Here is a 13,495-nt window from a genome sequence, read left to right as displayed (position 1 = left end):
AGCACAGAAGTCGCTCATGTGCATACGAAATACTTGATTTGTGACACAGTGGTGTGTGTGTGTGTGTGTGTGTGTGTGTGTGTGTGTGTGTGTTGTTTCAATGACTACTGTTCTATTGTCAGGTTAGTGGATATCAGATCTGAGAGAGAGAGAGAGAGAGAGAGAGAGAGAGAGAGAGAGAGAGAGAGAGGAGGAGAAGAGGGGAGAGAGAGACTTGTGGGAAATTCCTTTTTGATAAGGCTGAGCCTGGTGTTTCTAGAAACAATGACTGAAGTTTACTTAGAAGCTCTTTCCTTTCTGGGTTGTAATTTCCCTCTGTTGCTCTCTAACCTTCCCTGGAATACCAGTTCCCACACTGATCTTGAGGTACCTGGATTTCACGGTTGCTGCCTGAGGTCCTTGCTCTTGGCCAGGACCAGCCAAGTCCAAGAAGCAGCAAGGAGCCTGAGTTAGTCTCAAGCTGTCTCCTAAGTGGGCCAGAGGCTCAAGCACTTTTCTCCAGTTGTCCTTCCCAAACAGGCCTCGGAAGTATTCCAGAACACTGAAACCAGGAGCTGGATGGGGTGGGGGGTGAGTGGAAGGAAGTGAAGAAGCAGAAGACAGACCCTGGCAGTTCTTCCAGCTAGCAAGTGTCTGAGAATAAAGGTGCTGTCCCAGACGGACTGCATGGGGCGGATTCACAAAGCTTCTCTGGAGTCCAAAAAGCTTTGGATGTTGGCTAAGTGTACTGTGTGTGTGTGTCTGTGTGTGTGTCTGTCTGTGTGTGTGTTGGGGGTGGGAGGGGACTATTCTAAGACCCATATAAGGCAAGGGGCCCAGTCAGACAGGTAAAATAATACCCATCTCCCGATGGGCACTCCTTCAACCACTTCTTACTTGCCCTGCAAGCCGGGTTGGGACTGACACTGTCCCCAGTATTTGGGGCTGGCAATGTCCCATTTCTGGACAGGGGTGACCTAGAGATTTCTCTCTTTCCTCTCGCTCTTGGTGACAAAAGGCGGGACAGGATAGGTCCACCAGGACTGGCAACTAACTCTAGGGGCGGAGGGCTGGGCGGAGACCAGGGCGACCAGGGGGCCCCCTTGCCCTCGGCGGCTCCGGAGGCCGGAACAATAGCGCTTGCGGGCGGGGCGGGGGAGGGCGTGACGGGAGGGCGTAGCTCCCCTCTGGGCGCCGCCCCCGGCCCGCCCCCCGCGCTCGCACACGGGCTCGCATAGGGCTCCCACGGCTGCCCGCCCAGGCACTGCCCGCGGGAGCCGCCGCCGCCGCCGCGCCCGCCATGGACGTCCGCCTGTATCCCTCGGCGCCCGCGGTAGGTGCGCGGCCCGGGGCCGAGCCGGCCGGCCTGGCGCACCTGGACTACTACCACTGCGGCAAGGTAGGCGACAAAGTAGGCTGGGGGGCCCGAGTGTCCCGGGCTAGAGCGTGGGGGCAGGAGCCATCTCGTGGCTGCGGACGTAGGCACTCTTGAGGGCGCACACGGGGACACGCACACAACAGACCGGACGACGGGCACGTGCCACTCACACCGCTACCCTCGCGGTCACACACACACCCGGAGTTGTAGATCACGGGCAGAAGTCAGCTCGACAGCTTCCCGTAAGACGACACAGTGACACACTCACCCACGCTTCGCATTCATTCACAAGCCGACGCGCAGCGACTCTCTGTCACCCAGCCAGGCAGCACCACACACAGCCTTCACCGTCCCACATAAGTCACGGTGCCAGTCATTTATCCTCAACCACACGCAGCCTCTCGCCCACATACAGGGAGGGCTATGCTAACATACAAGTCACCTCATCTATCCACACTCATACACAGCGCTGCTACACATGTTCCTATCTGCTGTCACATCCCAGCGACAACGGGGGACAGTCACACAAAGAAGTAGCTCCGACAGTCACAGCTCACACTCAAAATGACCCACAAGTGCACAGGGTCGGTCACACAGATCCATCCCCTGGACGAGAAGACTCAGCTACGAATCGCCCTGGCCACCACCCAGTCACACCCGGACACACCCAGGGACAGTCACAGGCTCTACCACCCTCCACTGCTCGCCCCCACCCCTCGGTCATCCATACTCGCGCGTCGGGGTTTTAACTTTTGGGTGCTGAGCATTAATTGGGCCGTTTACTAATTGGCCGTCACTACCCCATGGCGCCTGGGATTCTATGCAGGTGTCCTCCAATCAAGGCCTGTCCCTTCCCTGGATTGGGAGCTAGCGTCTCTCCAGGCTGGGGCTGCAGAGAGGAGGTACACTCTGGCCCCCCTCTCCCCACCATTTTACTAGGCACTCTGTCCTCAATTCCAGCCTGGGTCCCACAGCGCGGCGCCTACGGGAGGCTGTGCCTAGATCCCGGGACCCGAGGCGTCGGAGCCCAGCTCCTCTTCGAGCCCAGCGGGCACGGTCAGGGGCAGCGGCGCGGTCTGAGTCCCCTTCCCTCGGAGGGAAGGGAACTTTGAAACTTAGTTCGGACGCCAGACGGTCGGTCGCTGCGTCCTCGAGTCTGTGCGTCGATCGGGGTCAGGCTGGAGCCGAGCGCGGCTTTTCGTCACTCGGAGCCCGGATTGAACAGCGCGCGTGGGTCTCCGGGCGGTCGGGACGTAGACGCGCGGGCTCCGCGGCGCTGCGTGGTGAGTGCGCGTCGGGTGGCCGGATCCATGACCCACTGGGGGTCTGGCCCCTTCCCTACAGGCTATCCGCCCAGCCCCTGGCTGCGGGGATGTTGCCGGGATACTGCGGGAGCCGAGCGTCCGGCCGATCGCTGGGCCTCCGGGGCTGGGCCTCTGCAAGTGCATCCTCAGGCCCTAAAGGAGTGGCTGCCGCCGGGAGTCCTCTGCAGTTCGCCCTGGTCCGGGCGGCGCGGGCCACGCAGGCGGGGGCGTCCCGGGGCTGAGGTGGGCGGCGCGCATCTCTCGTAGGGGAGAGCAGATTATCTTTTGTGCGCTGATCCGCAAAGTTGGAAGCCTGAGAGGGGGGATGGTGCCTTAGAGAGAAGGCGGGTTCCCGAGCCGCTTCCAGTGTTGATGGTGGGAAAATGGATTAAAAACAGCAAGTGGAGTTTTACAAGAAACTGAAGGATGGGGAGGCATGTCTTCTGCCCTTGGCTTTGTTTAAAATGTGGAATAGGCAAAACGGGGTTCACCCTCTGGTTTGGAGGCCGCGGTGGAAATTGGGGATTTATGCCTTAAAGACTGGGTACCCCGGCTGGGGGCGGGGTAGGATAGCTCGAAGAGGTCTTTTGGAAGTGATGTATTTGCAAACCCCACCAGAGTGGGACCAGACTGTCTCCCGCTGCCGCCTTTGGGAAGCGGGACTCTGCCGAGCCCCCCCTCCCCTTCCCAACCCCCCCTTCCCGCCGCCGCTTTATTCGGAAGCTCTAGAAACCTCTGACTCAGCACCAGAACCTCCGAGGTTGCAACCTGCTGGGAAGGGCGCAGAAGTGGAGGGTGGAGATTTTGGTTTCTATCTGTGTTCTAGGACCCTGGTCGGTGGCTGAGGAAGTTTTGAGCACAGTAAGGTAGGAAATGCTACCAGAATGCTGGAAAGGAAGGTGCTGAGCATGGGCTGAGATGTGAGACCTACGGTTCAGACCTTCAGGCTGGGGTGATGGGGCACCTGGCTCAGCCTGAATCCAGAATCCTGTTGGCAAATTCCCCAGTGTGCTGTGGCCTTCCGTGGTGGTTCATGAGGTTCACTGTGACCAGGAACTCCATTTTTTTTCCCCCGACACCAGAAACTGATGATTGTGGAAAAGAAAACGTCCAGGCTTCAAGGTCTCTTACAGCGGCTCGCTATCAGAGTTGGAGACCTAAGGTGTAATGGCCACTCCAGGGCAGTGTGCGTGCGTGCGCCTGTGTTGGGAGGTGGTGTAAAATAGGTTATAGAGCCAGGACACAGCCCCCACACTGGGGACTCTGTTCCTGGAGCTAGGACAAGAGGCTTGTCTCTCAAGCATTTACCCAAACGATGTCAGACAACCGTGGGGCAGTTGACCTGGAAGGGCCCTTGGCGACGGTCCCCTTGGCGACCATCCCCTTGGTGACTGTCCCTTAGCAATCCTCTACATAGAGATTCCCAGCCTCTTTAAATCAAAGTCATGAGCGCTAGCTGTTCTGCTGGGTTTTGTTCAAGAAAACACACAATGATAAAAAGCCGTTGTGGCTTCATTTTAGCCTCAAAATATTGGTGTAATTTATTAATTACAGTAACATTAGCATGCATTAGAAACATTGTTTACTAGGTATAAAGCAAGCATGTTTTTTTTTGTTTGTTTTTTGTTTTTATGTACTAACAGTGTTTGGTAAGCACAGAGTCTCCTGGCTTCTGGCATGGTGGATCTGGGATCCCGTGAAGGGAACTAAAGATCTTTTTGCTTCACAGAAAGCAATACTCAGTTATGGGGCAGCATCCCCATGGGTTATGGAGCAGGTGAAAGGCAGAGATGAGGTTGTATCTAAGTTTCTCAATTCAGCAGGACAGTAATCTGGCCTCCTTGTGAGTCTCTCTCTGTCACCGTTTTGGGGCTGGGAAACCTATGTTCCATCCACAGAGGATTGAGTTCCTTCCTTTCAGATTTTGGATGGCGACTCTGCTAAGGCAGACTGGTATCAAGAGGTCACTGGGGCAGGGCGAACCTGGTTTCATAGCTCCATATGTGGCTTTGTGAACTAAAGGTCATCTCTAGCTCCTTTAAAAAAATTAAAATGGGGTTGGGGATTTAGCTCAGTGGCAGAGCGCTTGCCTAGCAAGCGCAAGGCCCTGGGTTTGGTCCTCAGGTCCGAAAAAAAGAAAAAAAAATTAAAATGCTAGTATGTGAAGCATTAAAGTCAGAGATCAACCTGAGGCTCTTTTCTTTCCACTGTGTGTGTCCTTAGCTGTCCAAGGCTGTTAGGTTTGGCAACAGGTCCCTTTACCTGCAAGGTGGCCTCTAGGCTTCTAGTTCTCTCTTGATACAGAGTACGACCTAACAGAATAAAACGTAAATGAGCTCTGTCAGACATAAACACCCATGGACCCACTAATCCAGTCTAGGGAGAGAATATTTCCATTACTCCCAGAAGGCCCCTGGTTCCCTTCCTGGTGAACACCCCATCTTTGCCTCAGCAGTAACTTCTTACCTGATGTCTAATCCCCACAGGGTTTTTTTTATCTTGTTCATTTTAGGACTGTGAGCTCTATTTGAGCCCCAGCATGTCATAGGCAACACGGACATTTTCAGTACGGCTTCTTTTCTAGCTCAGTCTGCTTTTTGCATTCATCTGCTGTGTGTGTGTGGGGGGTTTGTTCCACTTTGTCACTGAGCGGTATTGCATTGTGTAAATACAATACAGTTGGTTACTTTACCTGCTGATGGGCGTTCAGGTTTGTTTCTCGTCTGGGGAAATTGTAAGTAAAGCTACCGTGGATGCTCTTCTACAAGTCCTTTTTTTCAGGGAGAACAAATTGTCTATTATCACTGAGCTTCAGTACCCTCTTTAAAGTTTTTTCTTTAGGATTTAATTATTTTTGTTTCATGAGTACGGACATTTTGCCTGCCTGTATGTATGTGCAGGATGGGCATGCAGTGCCCACGCAGCCCAGAAGAGGGCACCAGATCCCCCTGAAACTGGAGTTACAGATGGTGGTGAGCCCCAACGTGGTGGTTGATGGAAGTGAAACCTGGGTTCTTTAGAAGAGCAGTCAGTGCTTCAGGCCCACGGTCACTCCCACCATGTACCCTCTGGAGGACAACTGCTTACCTCTGAGATTCGGGACACAGGAGTGAGGGATGCAGGCTAGGATAGTTCTTGGCACAAACAAGCTGTTGGTTAGTTGGTGATGATATTAACCACCTGCCACCTACTCCAGCAAGAGGCTTAACCTAGCATCTTTTTATCCCTGTTTGATACATACTAAAGGCCGATCTGGGTGCCAGCCCCTGTGGAGCACTCTGTGGCCAGCAACATCTCTCTTTCCCCCGGGATCTCTCAATAAGTAGTACTGGATGGGGTGTGGCATATCCTATCATCTGTTAATCAATGAATATTTAGGTAACCAATGCTATGGCAATGAACAAATTGTTGCTCTCAGAGCCTATCTGTCTGTCTGTCTATGGGTGAAATACAGTATTGTGATTAATAGACCTCTAGATATTCTATGGATATGAAGTAGGGAAGAGGGTTAAGATGAGCCAAGCTCTGGGACTGCTTTGCAAGTGTGTGCATATGTGAGGGCATGTGTGTGTGCATGTGTGTGTGCATGTGTGTGGGGGTGTGCACAGGCATATACACATATGTGTATGTGTGTTTTTCGCCCTAGTGCATGCACCTATGGAGGTCAGAAGTTGACACCAGATGCCGTCATACTTAGGGTTAGTTTTTGTCAGCATTGTATACACTTAGACCTCAGAAGTGCTCTCAGTTGAGGCACTGATTCTATGAGATTGGCCTGTGGGCTTGTCTGATGGGTGTTTTCTTGAGTGCTGACTGACACGGTAGGGTCCAGCCCACTGTGGGCAGCGCCATCTCTAGGCAGGTGGGACTAGGGCAGCTGTATAAGAAGCTGCATGAGCAGGCCAACCAGAAAAGATCCCGTAAGGGGCGTTCTTCCATGGTTTCTGCCTCAGTTCCCCGCCCCAGGTTCCTGCCCTGGCTTCCCTCAGTGGTGGGCTGTAACCTGTGAGCTAACTAAACGCTTCCCTCCTCAAGCTGCTTTTGATCACGGTGTTTACCATAGCAACAGAGAGCACAATTGAGCAGCTGTCTTCCTTTATGTATAGTAAGACCAGTTTCTCATCTCCCCCCCACCCCCGGAACATTTTAGCTAGACTGGCTGGCCAACAATCTTTTAGGCTCCACCTGGTTATAGCCCACCAGCACTGGATAACAGACGTATACCTCCACGCCTGGCTTTTACTGGGTTCTGGGGATCCAAACTTGGGTGCCCCTGCTTATGCTGCAAGCCCTCCCCAGACTGTTTTGCAGTTTTAAAGTGGGAGGTTGATAGCAGACCTCTGAAATTTTGAAAATTTATATACATAGCAAGCGTCGCTTTATACGTTTTTTCAAAGCATTGTTATTTTATTCATGTGTATATTCATATGCCTGTATGCAGGTGTGCACACATGTATACAGATGTCTGTGGAGGCCAGAAGAGGGTGTTGGGTCTTCTGGAGCTAGAGTTGCAGGCAGTTGTGGGCCTGTGGGTGTTGGGAAGTGAATTCTGGCTCCCTGCAAGAACCGAGAGAACTTAGCCACAGAGACAGATCTCAACCGTCTGATCTGGTAAGTTTTTAAAAAGCGGCTCCCTGGGCCACACTCCTAGAGATTTTCGATTCATTTGGTCCCGGTGGGGGGACCCCGAGGATTTGTCAGTCTAGTGGGTTCCCATGGGATGCTACAGCTGGTCACGAGTTAGAGACCACAGTGTGTAGTGCCAGCTTGCTTGTTTGTGTACAGTTTTGTGTGGGCTCCTGGTAGGCAGGAACCATGCCCGCACTTGGCACGGCGCCTTCTCATAATGGCTCAGTAAGTAAGTGGTAGTGGGTGAATTATTTTGCTCACCACCCACGTAGCTCTGGGTATAGCATCTGGTAAGGATGGGAACGAAGAAGCGTGCTTACTAAATGACTGGAGGCTCCCTTTGGCAAAAACCATGAAGTGGATGTTACTTCCTATCCTAGACTTGAGGTACAGCATCTGTGGGGGGTGAGATTTGCATGGCTTTCTTCTGCAGGGGACAAGGGACAGTTATGGGTCCTATGGGAGGAGCCCTGGGCTGGCTGGAATTAAGGTGCTCTGTCAGGAGGTCAGATTCTCTGTCCCGTCTTAGAGTTTCTTTTGCTGTGAAGAGACACCATGGCCACAGCAATTCTTATAAAGGGAACCATTTAATTGGGGCTGGCTTACAGTTCAGAGGTCCAAATATGGTGTTGGAGAAGCCAAGGGTTGTACATATTGATCAGCAGGCCTCAGAAGGAGACTGTGAACCACACATAGGTTGAGCATAGGAGACCTCAAAGACCACTCCCACAGTGACATACTTCCTACAGCAAGGCTACACCTATTCCAACAAGGCCACACCTTCTAAAAGTGCCACTCTCTGTAAGCCAAGCATCCAAGCACATGTGTCTATGGGGGCCAAACCACCACACTGCCCATCTAGTTTTGCATCCTGCTTGATAGAGGCTCCTCCCAGGATCAAGCTTGTGTATGTCGGGAGCAGCAGCCCAGGCCCACCACTGCTCACTTCAGCCTCCTGAGTGACTTTGAACATGTTATTAGCTTTCCCTAGGTTTTTGCTCCCCTGCCTACAAAGGAGAATCAAGTCAGCGACCATCACCCCATCAAGACAGTGTGGTGTGAGATATAATGAAGTCAAAGGCTGGGGTGTCTTGTATGATTGTGGGACATGGGGGACATCCTCCACCAGGGGGATGGCGAGGATGCTTTTTAAAGACTGTACTAGTCTGCTTTTCATTGTTATAATGAAATACCCGAGGCAGACTACTAGCTTTATGATGGGTTATCATGGGTTTCAAGCCAGCCTTTGCTACATAAAGAAACTTGTTGTAGTAACTCTCCAACCCAATAAAGACCGTGCAAAAACATACAACTCAGTTATCATGTTTATAGCTGCACGCCTACATTGGGCAGATTCACCACTGTACCACTCTATCCCCAGCTATGATGTCCCTCGCTACATGCAGCTTGGCCTCCAGGCCACGTGGTTCCCCGCCATCTTCCTTCCACCTCTTCTTCCTTGCACGGGCTTAATGGGGTTGGAGAAACTCCGTCTCAATCATAAAAATAAATAAATAAAAATTGGAAGCTAAAAGATTTAAGCAAAATAAAGGGGTAGATTTAACCTACCATCTTGGGGGATGGGGAGGGCAAAGTCCACAGAACACAGCATGTGCCTTCTGAATGTCGCCTCACATCACGGCAAGGACACTGGTGGCCGGAGCAGGTGTGGGAACAAATGATTGACTCCATTTCAAACGAGAGCCACAGGGCAGGGAGAGGTAGGACTTGTTACTATTAAAGCATCTCTCTCCTGAGAATCCTGAGGATCCGAGAGACCAAGATCCCAGCTGCAGTGAAGGGAACTCTCACTGGGCCTTTTGAGGGGGGGGGTCTTGAAATGTTGTCCCTGGGGTAAGAGAGGACTCTTGTGTTCCAGAGTGGGCCTGGCAGACATTTGATCCTGAGATGAGTGAATGAATGAATAGGGGAGGGGAGCAGGAGGGGGAAGGGGCTGCCCATTTGTCCCCTGTGCTAGAGGAAGTCAGCATCAAAATCTGAAGGCTGGTGAGCACTTGGAGTCTAGGACAGGATCAGGGCTAGGACCGAGAGTCTGAGTCATGGGGGACCAGTGCTGTCCCATGAACCAGCCTGGGCCTGGTAGGTAGGGCAGCCAGCAGCCCTGGAGCACCTGACTCTGTGCACACTGCACAGGTTCCCTCAGATGCTCTGCCCTGTGGCTGCCTGTCGTTCCTGTGGGCCCTCTCTTTCACTTCCTTGGTTTCTTACAATCCCAGCATTGACGTTTCGTGTAGGTCAGCTGTGGAGTGCAGTGGACCCAGGATTAGGGCCTGCTGCTCCCATCAGTGGTAGCATGGGCGGGTTATTCAGTGGTCCGGCCTCTTCCTCTGTCCAATGGCAAATCAGCTTCTCCCCCGTGGAGGAAGGATGGTGGTCCCAGTACTCAGGACAGCAAGACCCGCTTTCATTTCCACTTGCCGAGGACAGTGCCCTAGAGTTCAGTGTTAGAAATCAGCTCTCGAGCCCTCGGAAGGGTGGAGCGTGGCTTTCCGACCGACATCCTTTCCCTCCTTTAGGTGGTAGAGAAAACAAGGGGGTTGCTTGGAACCGTCATCGGCTTGGCCTGGTGACCTCGGGCACGCAGTTTAGCTACGCTAAGGCCTGTTTTCTTGGATGCACACGAACTTTGGTATGAGGTATTCAACTCCAAGACGAAACTGCTGTAATTGTCCGCCCCACCCTGAGCTGCAAAGTCAGGTCTGGGTTCACACTCTGCCCCACCAGGAATACTCTCTGGTAGGAGTATTCTCACCCTGCCTACTGCCTACAGCGGAGGGCATGCAGGATTCCAGACAAACCCCTCCCTCCCTGGGATGGCTTCAACTTCAGAGCTGGATGGCTACTGTCAGTCACATCTATGACCAACCTCTTCCTCTGCCCAACCAATCATGTGTCCCTCTCCTTATGGGTGTACCCTATGCCTCAATCTTCCCTTAACCTAAGTCTTCCATGGGTGACTCTCTAATTCAGATAATGTTTTCAGAAGAACCAGGTAAACACACGGTGAAGGAAACTCCTCAGAAACCATCAGTGAGTTTCAGGAGGCCGCCTGACTGTCCAGGCTGGGGCTGTGTACCCCAGGCCTATAGATAGCCCTGTGTCCAGAGCAGACGGATGATTTTCTCCCCAGCCTCTAGGCTGGAACTGAGTGGTCCCCTCATTGGCAGCTCCCTGACCAGCAGGATTGGCAGCACCCTCGTGTTAGCAGCAGAAGCTTCCAGCTGCTTTCCAGGTTTATTACCTCAGAAACTCGAGATGGAACCCAGTGATCTAGACAGCCGTGTCTTCTAGTCACTGGGCCAGTGTTTGAGAGAGGCACATGGGGGAAGGTCAAACACAAACCATTGAGCTTTCCTGTCATCAGAAGACCAAGACATCATCATAGAGACTGGTCAAAATTTGGGACAGTGACACCTCTGTCCCTCTACAGCCACCCCCACTCAGAACCAAGTACGCTGACATAATTTGTGGGTGTCCTTGCTTCCCTGCAGGCAGACCTCACCACGGGGGTGGGGGTGGGTGGGTGGGGTGTTGACAGATGCCCTGAGGTGTTTTTCCCTCTGCCTACTAGCACACCCTCCCCTACCTGTATATGCTCCTTACCCCCACTTAGCTCCCCTTCTGTTTAAGACTCACCTATGTGGCATTTTACAAAAGGCCACGCACTATCTATCGATGCCCCTGACAATTCTGCACACTCTGAGTCAATGGATAGCAGATCCACAGTCTTTCATCTGGTAAATTCAACTTTCTCATTGAGTGACTGAGCATTCAGGTTTGGGCTGAATTCCCAGCACCAGGCGCACAGTAGGCGCTCTATAAAAACCCACTGTACACCCGAGGAACCCAGCAATTAGGCACTGTACGACCTCACTCCTCCTGCTCACTCTAGAAGGCACCAGAAACCCCAGCCACACCATAGCAAGTTTTAAGCATCAAGGTAATTTGATCAAAATTTATCACCCAGTGCTACACAGCGTCTTCTCACTGAGATATAAAATTACCATTTACCATGACTCATTAAGTTAATAATTACCGACCATATGTTTTTATTGCTTCTCCCAAGCCAAGGTGATAAATCACCCTGTGGGTTTGGGTCTGTGTAAATACGACGACTGCCAACAGTGCAGAGATGGGGATTTACAGATAGGAACACGCAGGACTGAAATACTGAACGGAAAACAGCCCTGCGATCCTGCTAGCCCCTCCCGGTGTCTGTGAGTTCCCAGGCCTGTCTTTCTCCACCAGGGCACAGTTCTAGAATATTCCTGGTAGTCACGGCTTTTGGGAGGCGGTGCTTGTGGCATCCAGCAGGTGGGGGCTGGGGATGCTACTTCGAAGTTTTTAACGCACAGGGAAACCTCCGTCACAGCGTATGATCGGGTCCAGCGCGCCTGCTCTGCTGGGTTAGGGAACTGGGGTTCTGGACCAGCAGCGATTTCCACCACGATCTGTGGTCACTTCTACCGCGTGTGTTCTTTCCATCCGAGCTTCACGGCAGAGATACGGCATTGCTGTCTTGAGCTGTTGGCTGGGCCAAGCCGCTGATCAAAGGCTTTGGGTTGACGCATGCGTGTATCACTCCATTTGGCAGCAACTCCTGTTCTCAGCCTCCATTCACTGCCTCTCTTGGGACCTTACAGAGGTTTCCAGGAGCTGGGGGTTCCATGATCCTGAGGGCTCCCGGGCTGTGTTGTCAGCCCTTTGGCGTCCTTGACTGATTGTATTTTCCCATACATGGGTCTGTATGTGAATTGTGAATAGGTGTGCATTATGAGTGTGTGTGTGTGTGTGTGTGTGTGTGTGTGTGTGTGTGTGTGTATAGGTAGGTAGGTAGGGTTTTTTTTTTCTTTTTTGTCATCCTTTTGGGGTTTAGAAGCAAGGGGAGGTGAAGTAAGTTCACTAGTTCCTGCTTAGTGAGTTTTGTTTGAATTTTTGTGGATGACCCTTTGCCATTTGTAGGTGGGGACTTGCCCAAATGGCTAGAGTAGGGTCTGTCCTTTTCTCTGTGGGTGGGCTCCACATGAAGACGCCTCCTGAGAGGCGTGTGCATGGCTGTTCACATGTGTGTGTAGTGTGCAAGGGGCCTGAGTGCTGTATGCCTCTTGTTTTTCCTACTGGAGAGCTTTCTCTTGTAGGGGTCTGCATCTCCAGCCGGGCCTCCTGTCTTAGGTCTCAACTTCAGGGCTCACTTTCTGGTAGGTCGGCTGCATATTACAGCTAATTAGAGCGTGTTCGTCTCGAAGTTGGGTCTCATTTTCAGAATGACTCAAAAACTTGTTGGAAATGATTCTGATTCCATAATTAACCCCGGGTCAATCTCATGCATAAATCTTACTACTGCAATGGGCTGTGTTAGGGCTGGACCTGGACTTTCTGGAGAGGAAGATAGACCCTGGGCTTCGGGGGTCGCTTTTTTTTTATTCTGAAACCATTTGCCGATGGCTCTGTGGGTGATTTCAGGAGCCCCCATGCTTCCTCTGTTCTCTCAGCCCACCTGAGAGGTGAGTTAATGTTTAATGGGGAGCCAGGTGGTAGGTAGGTCACATGACTCTGCATCCAATTAGGTGCCTGGGTCCACATCTTGGTGCTTAGATGCTGAGTGTCCTTGAACCTGTCTCCTAGCCTCTCTGAACCTTATTTTCCTAATACCACACTCTCACCTCATATTGGTGTTAAACTCTCTGGGAGGTCAGATCTAGCTGTTTTCCCACAGAGAAAAGTTGCTGCTACTTGGGGCTGCTCAGGTCATGTGGACCTTAGGAGAGCATCGAGTATCACCTCCAATAAGGAGTTTGCATCTTCAGGAGAGAGAACGGGAAGCCTGCGTTTCACAGTAGGTCCTCCAGGAAGCCTCTTGGAGTCAGTCACTTGTTCAGATTTAACTCAGGAGACTAACCCAGGTGAGACACCTGATGCTGGTGTCCTGGAAGCATTTGGAATGGGAACTGCGCAGCCTGTGCCCCTCCACAGGAGGCGTTCTTGCAGCTCTCTGTCCCTGCCGGTCCCAGAGATAGCAGGACCAGAATCTTCTCCTCTGTGCCATTCCTCCCCTCCTCCCCTGCATTTTAGTCCAGGGAATGCGGAGGAACAAATGCATCACGGCAGGGGGTTTGAGAGCTGCCTCGTCCTCAAAGCTGCTTCTGTACAGCGGCCACATGTCCCTCAGCTGCCGTGGTCCCCA

General features: G+C 52.3%; 1 protein-coding gene across 3 annotated transcripts in view; it reads left to right on the top strand.

Moving 5' to 3' along the window:
* Positions 1-1,253: 1,253 nt before the first annotated feature.
* Positions 1,254-13,495, top strand: part of Tox2 (TOX high mobility group box family member 2) — a 123,952-nt gene continuing 111,710 nt past the window's right edge. The window contains exon 1 of one of the 3 annotated variants that reach the window (XM_032904898.1): positions 1,254-1,378. In XM_032904898.1, coding sequence (XP_032760789.1) covers positions 1,280-1,378 — 99 coding nt within the window. In that variant the 5' untranslated portion in view covers positions 1,254-1,279. Of the gene's footprint in view, positions 1,379-2,601; positions 2,641-13,495 lie in introns of those variants that run through there. The other 2 variants (XM_032904899.1, XM_032904901.1) reach the window with 2 other exon arrangements.

This window comes from Rattus rattus, chromosome 5 (assembly GCF_011064425.1).
Source record: "Rattus rattus isolate New Zealand chromosome 5, Rrattus_CSIRO_v1, whole genome shotgun sequence".
NCBI classification, from domain to species: Eukaryota; Metazoa; Chordata; class Mammalia; order Rodentia; family Muridae; genus Rattus; species Rattus rattus.
Note: the sequence above shows the minus strand (reverse complement) of the source record. Positions and strands in the feature narration are given on the sequence as shown.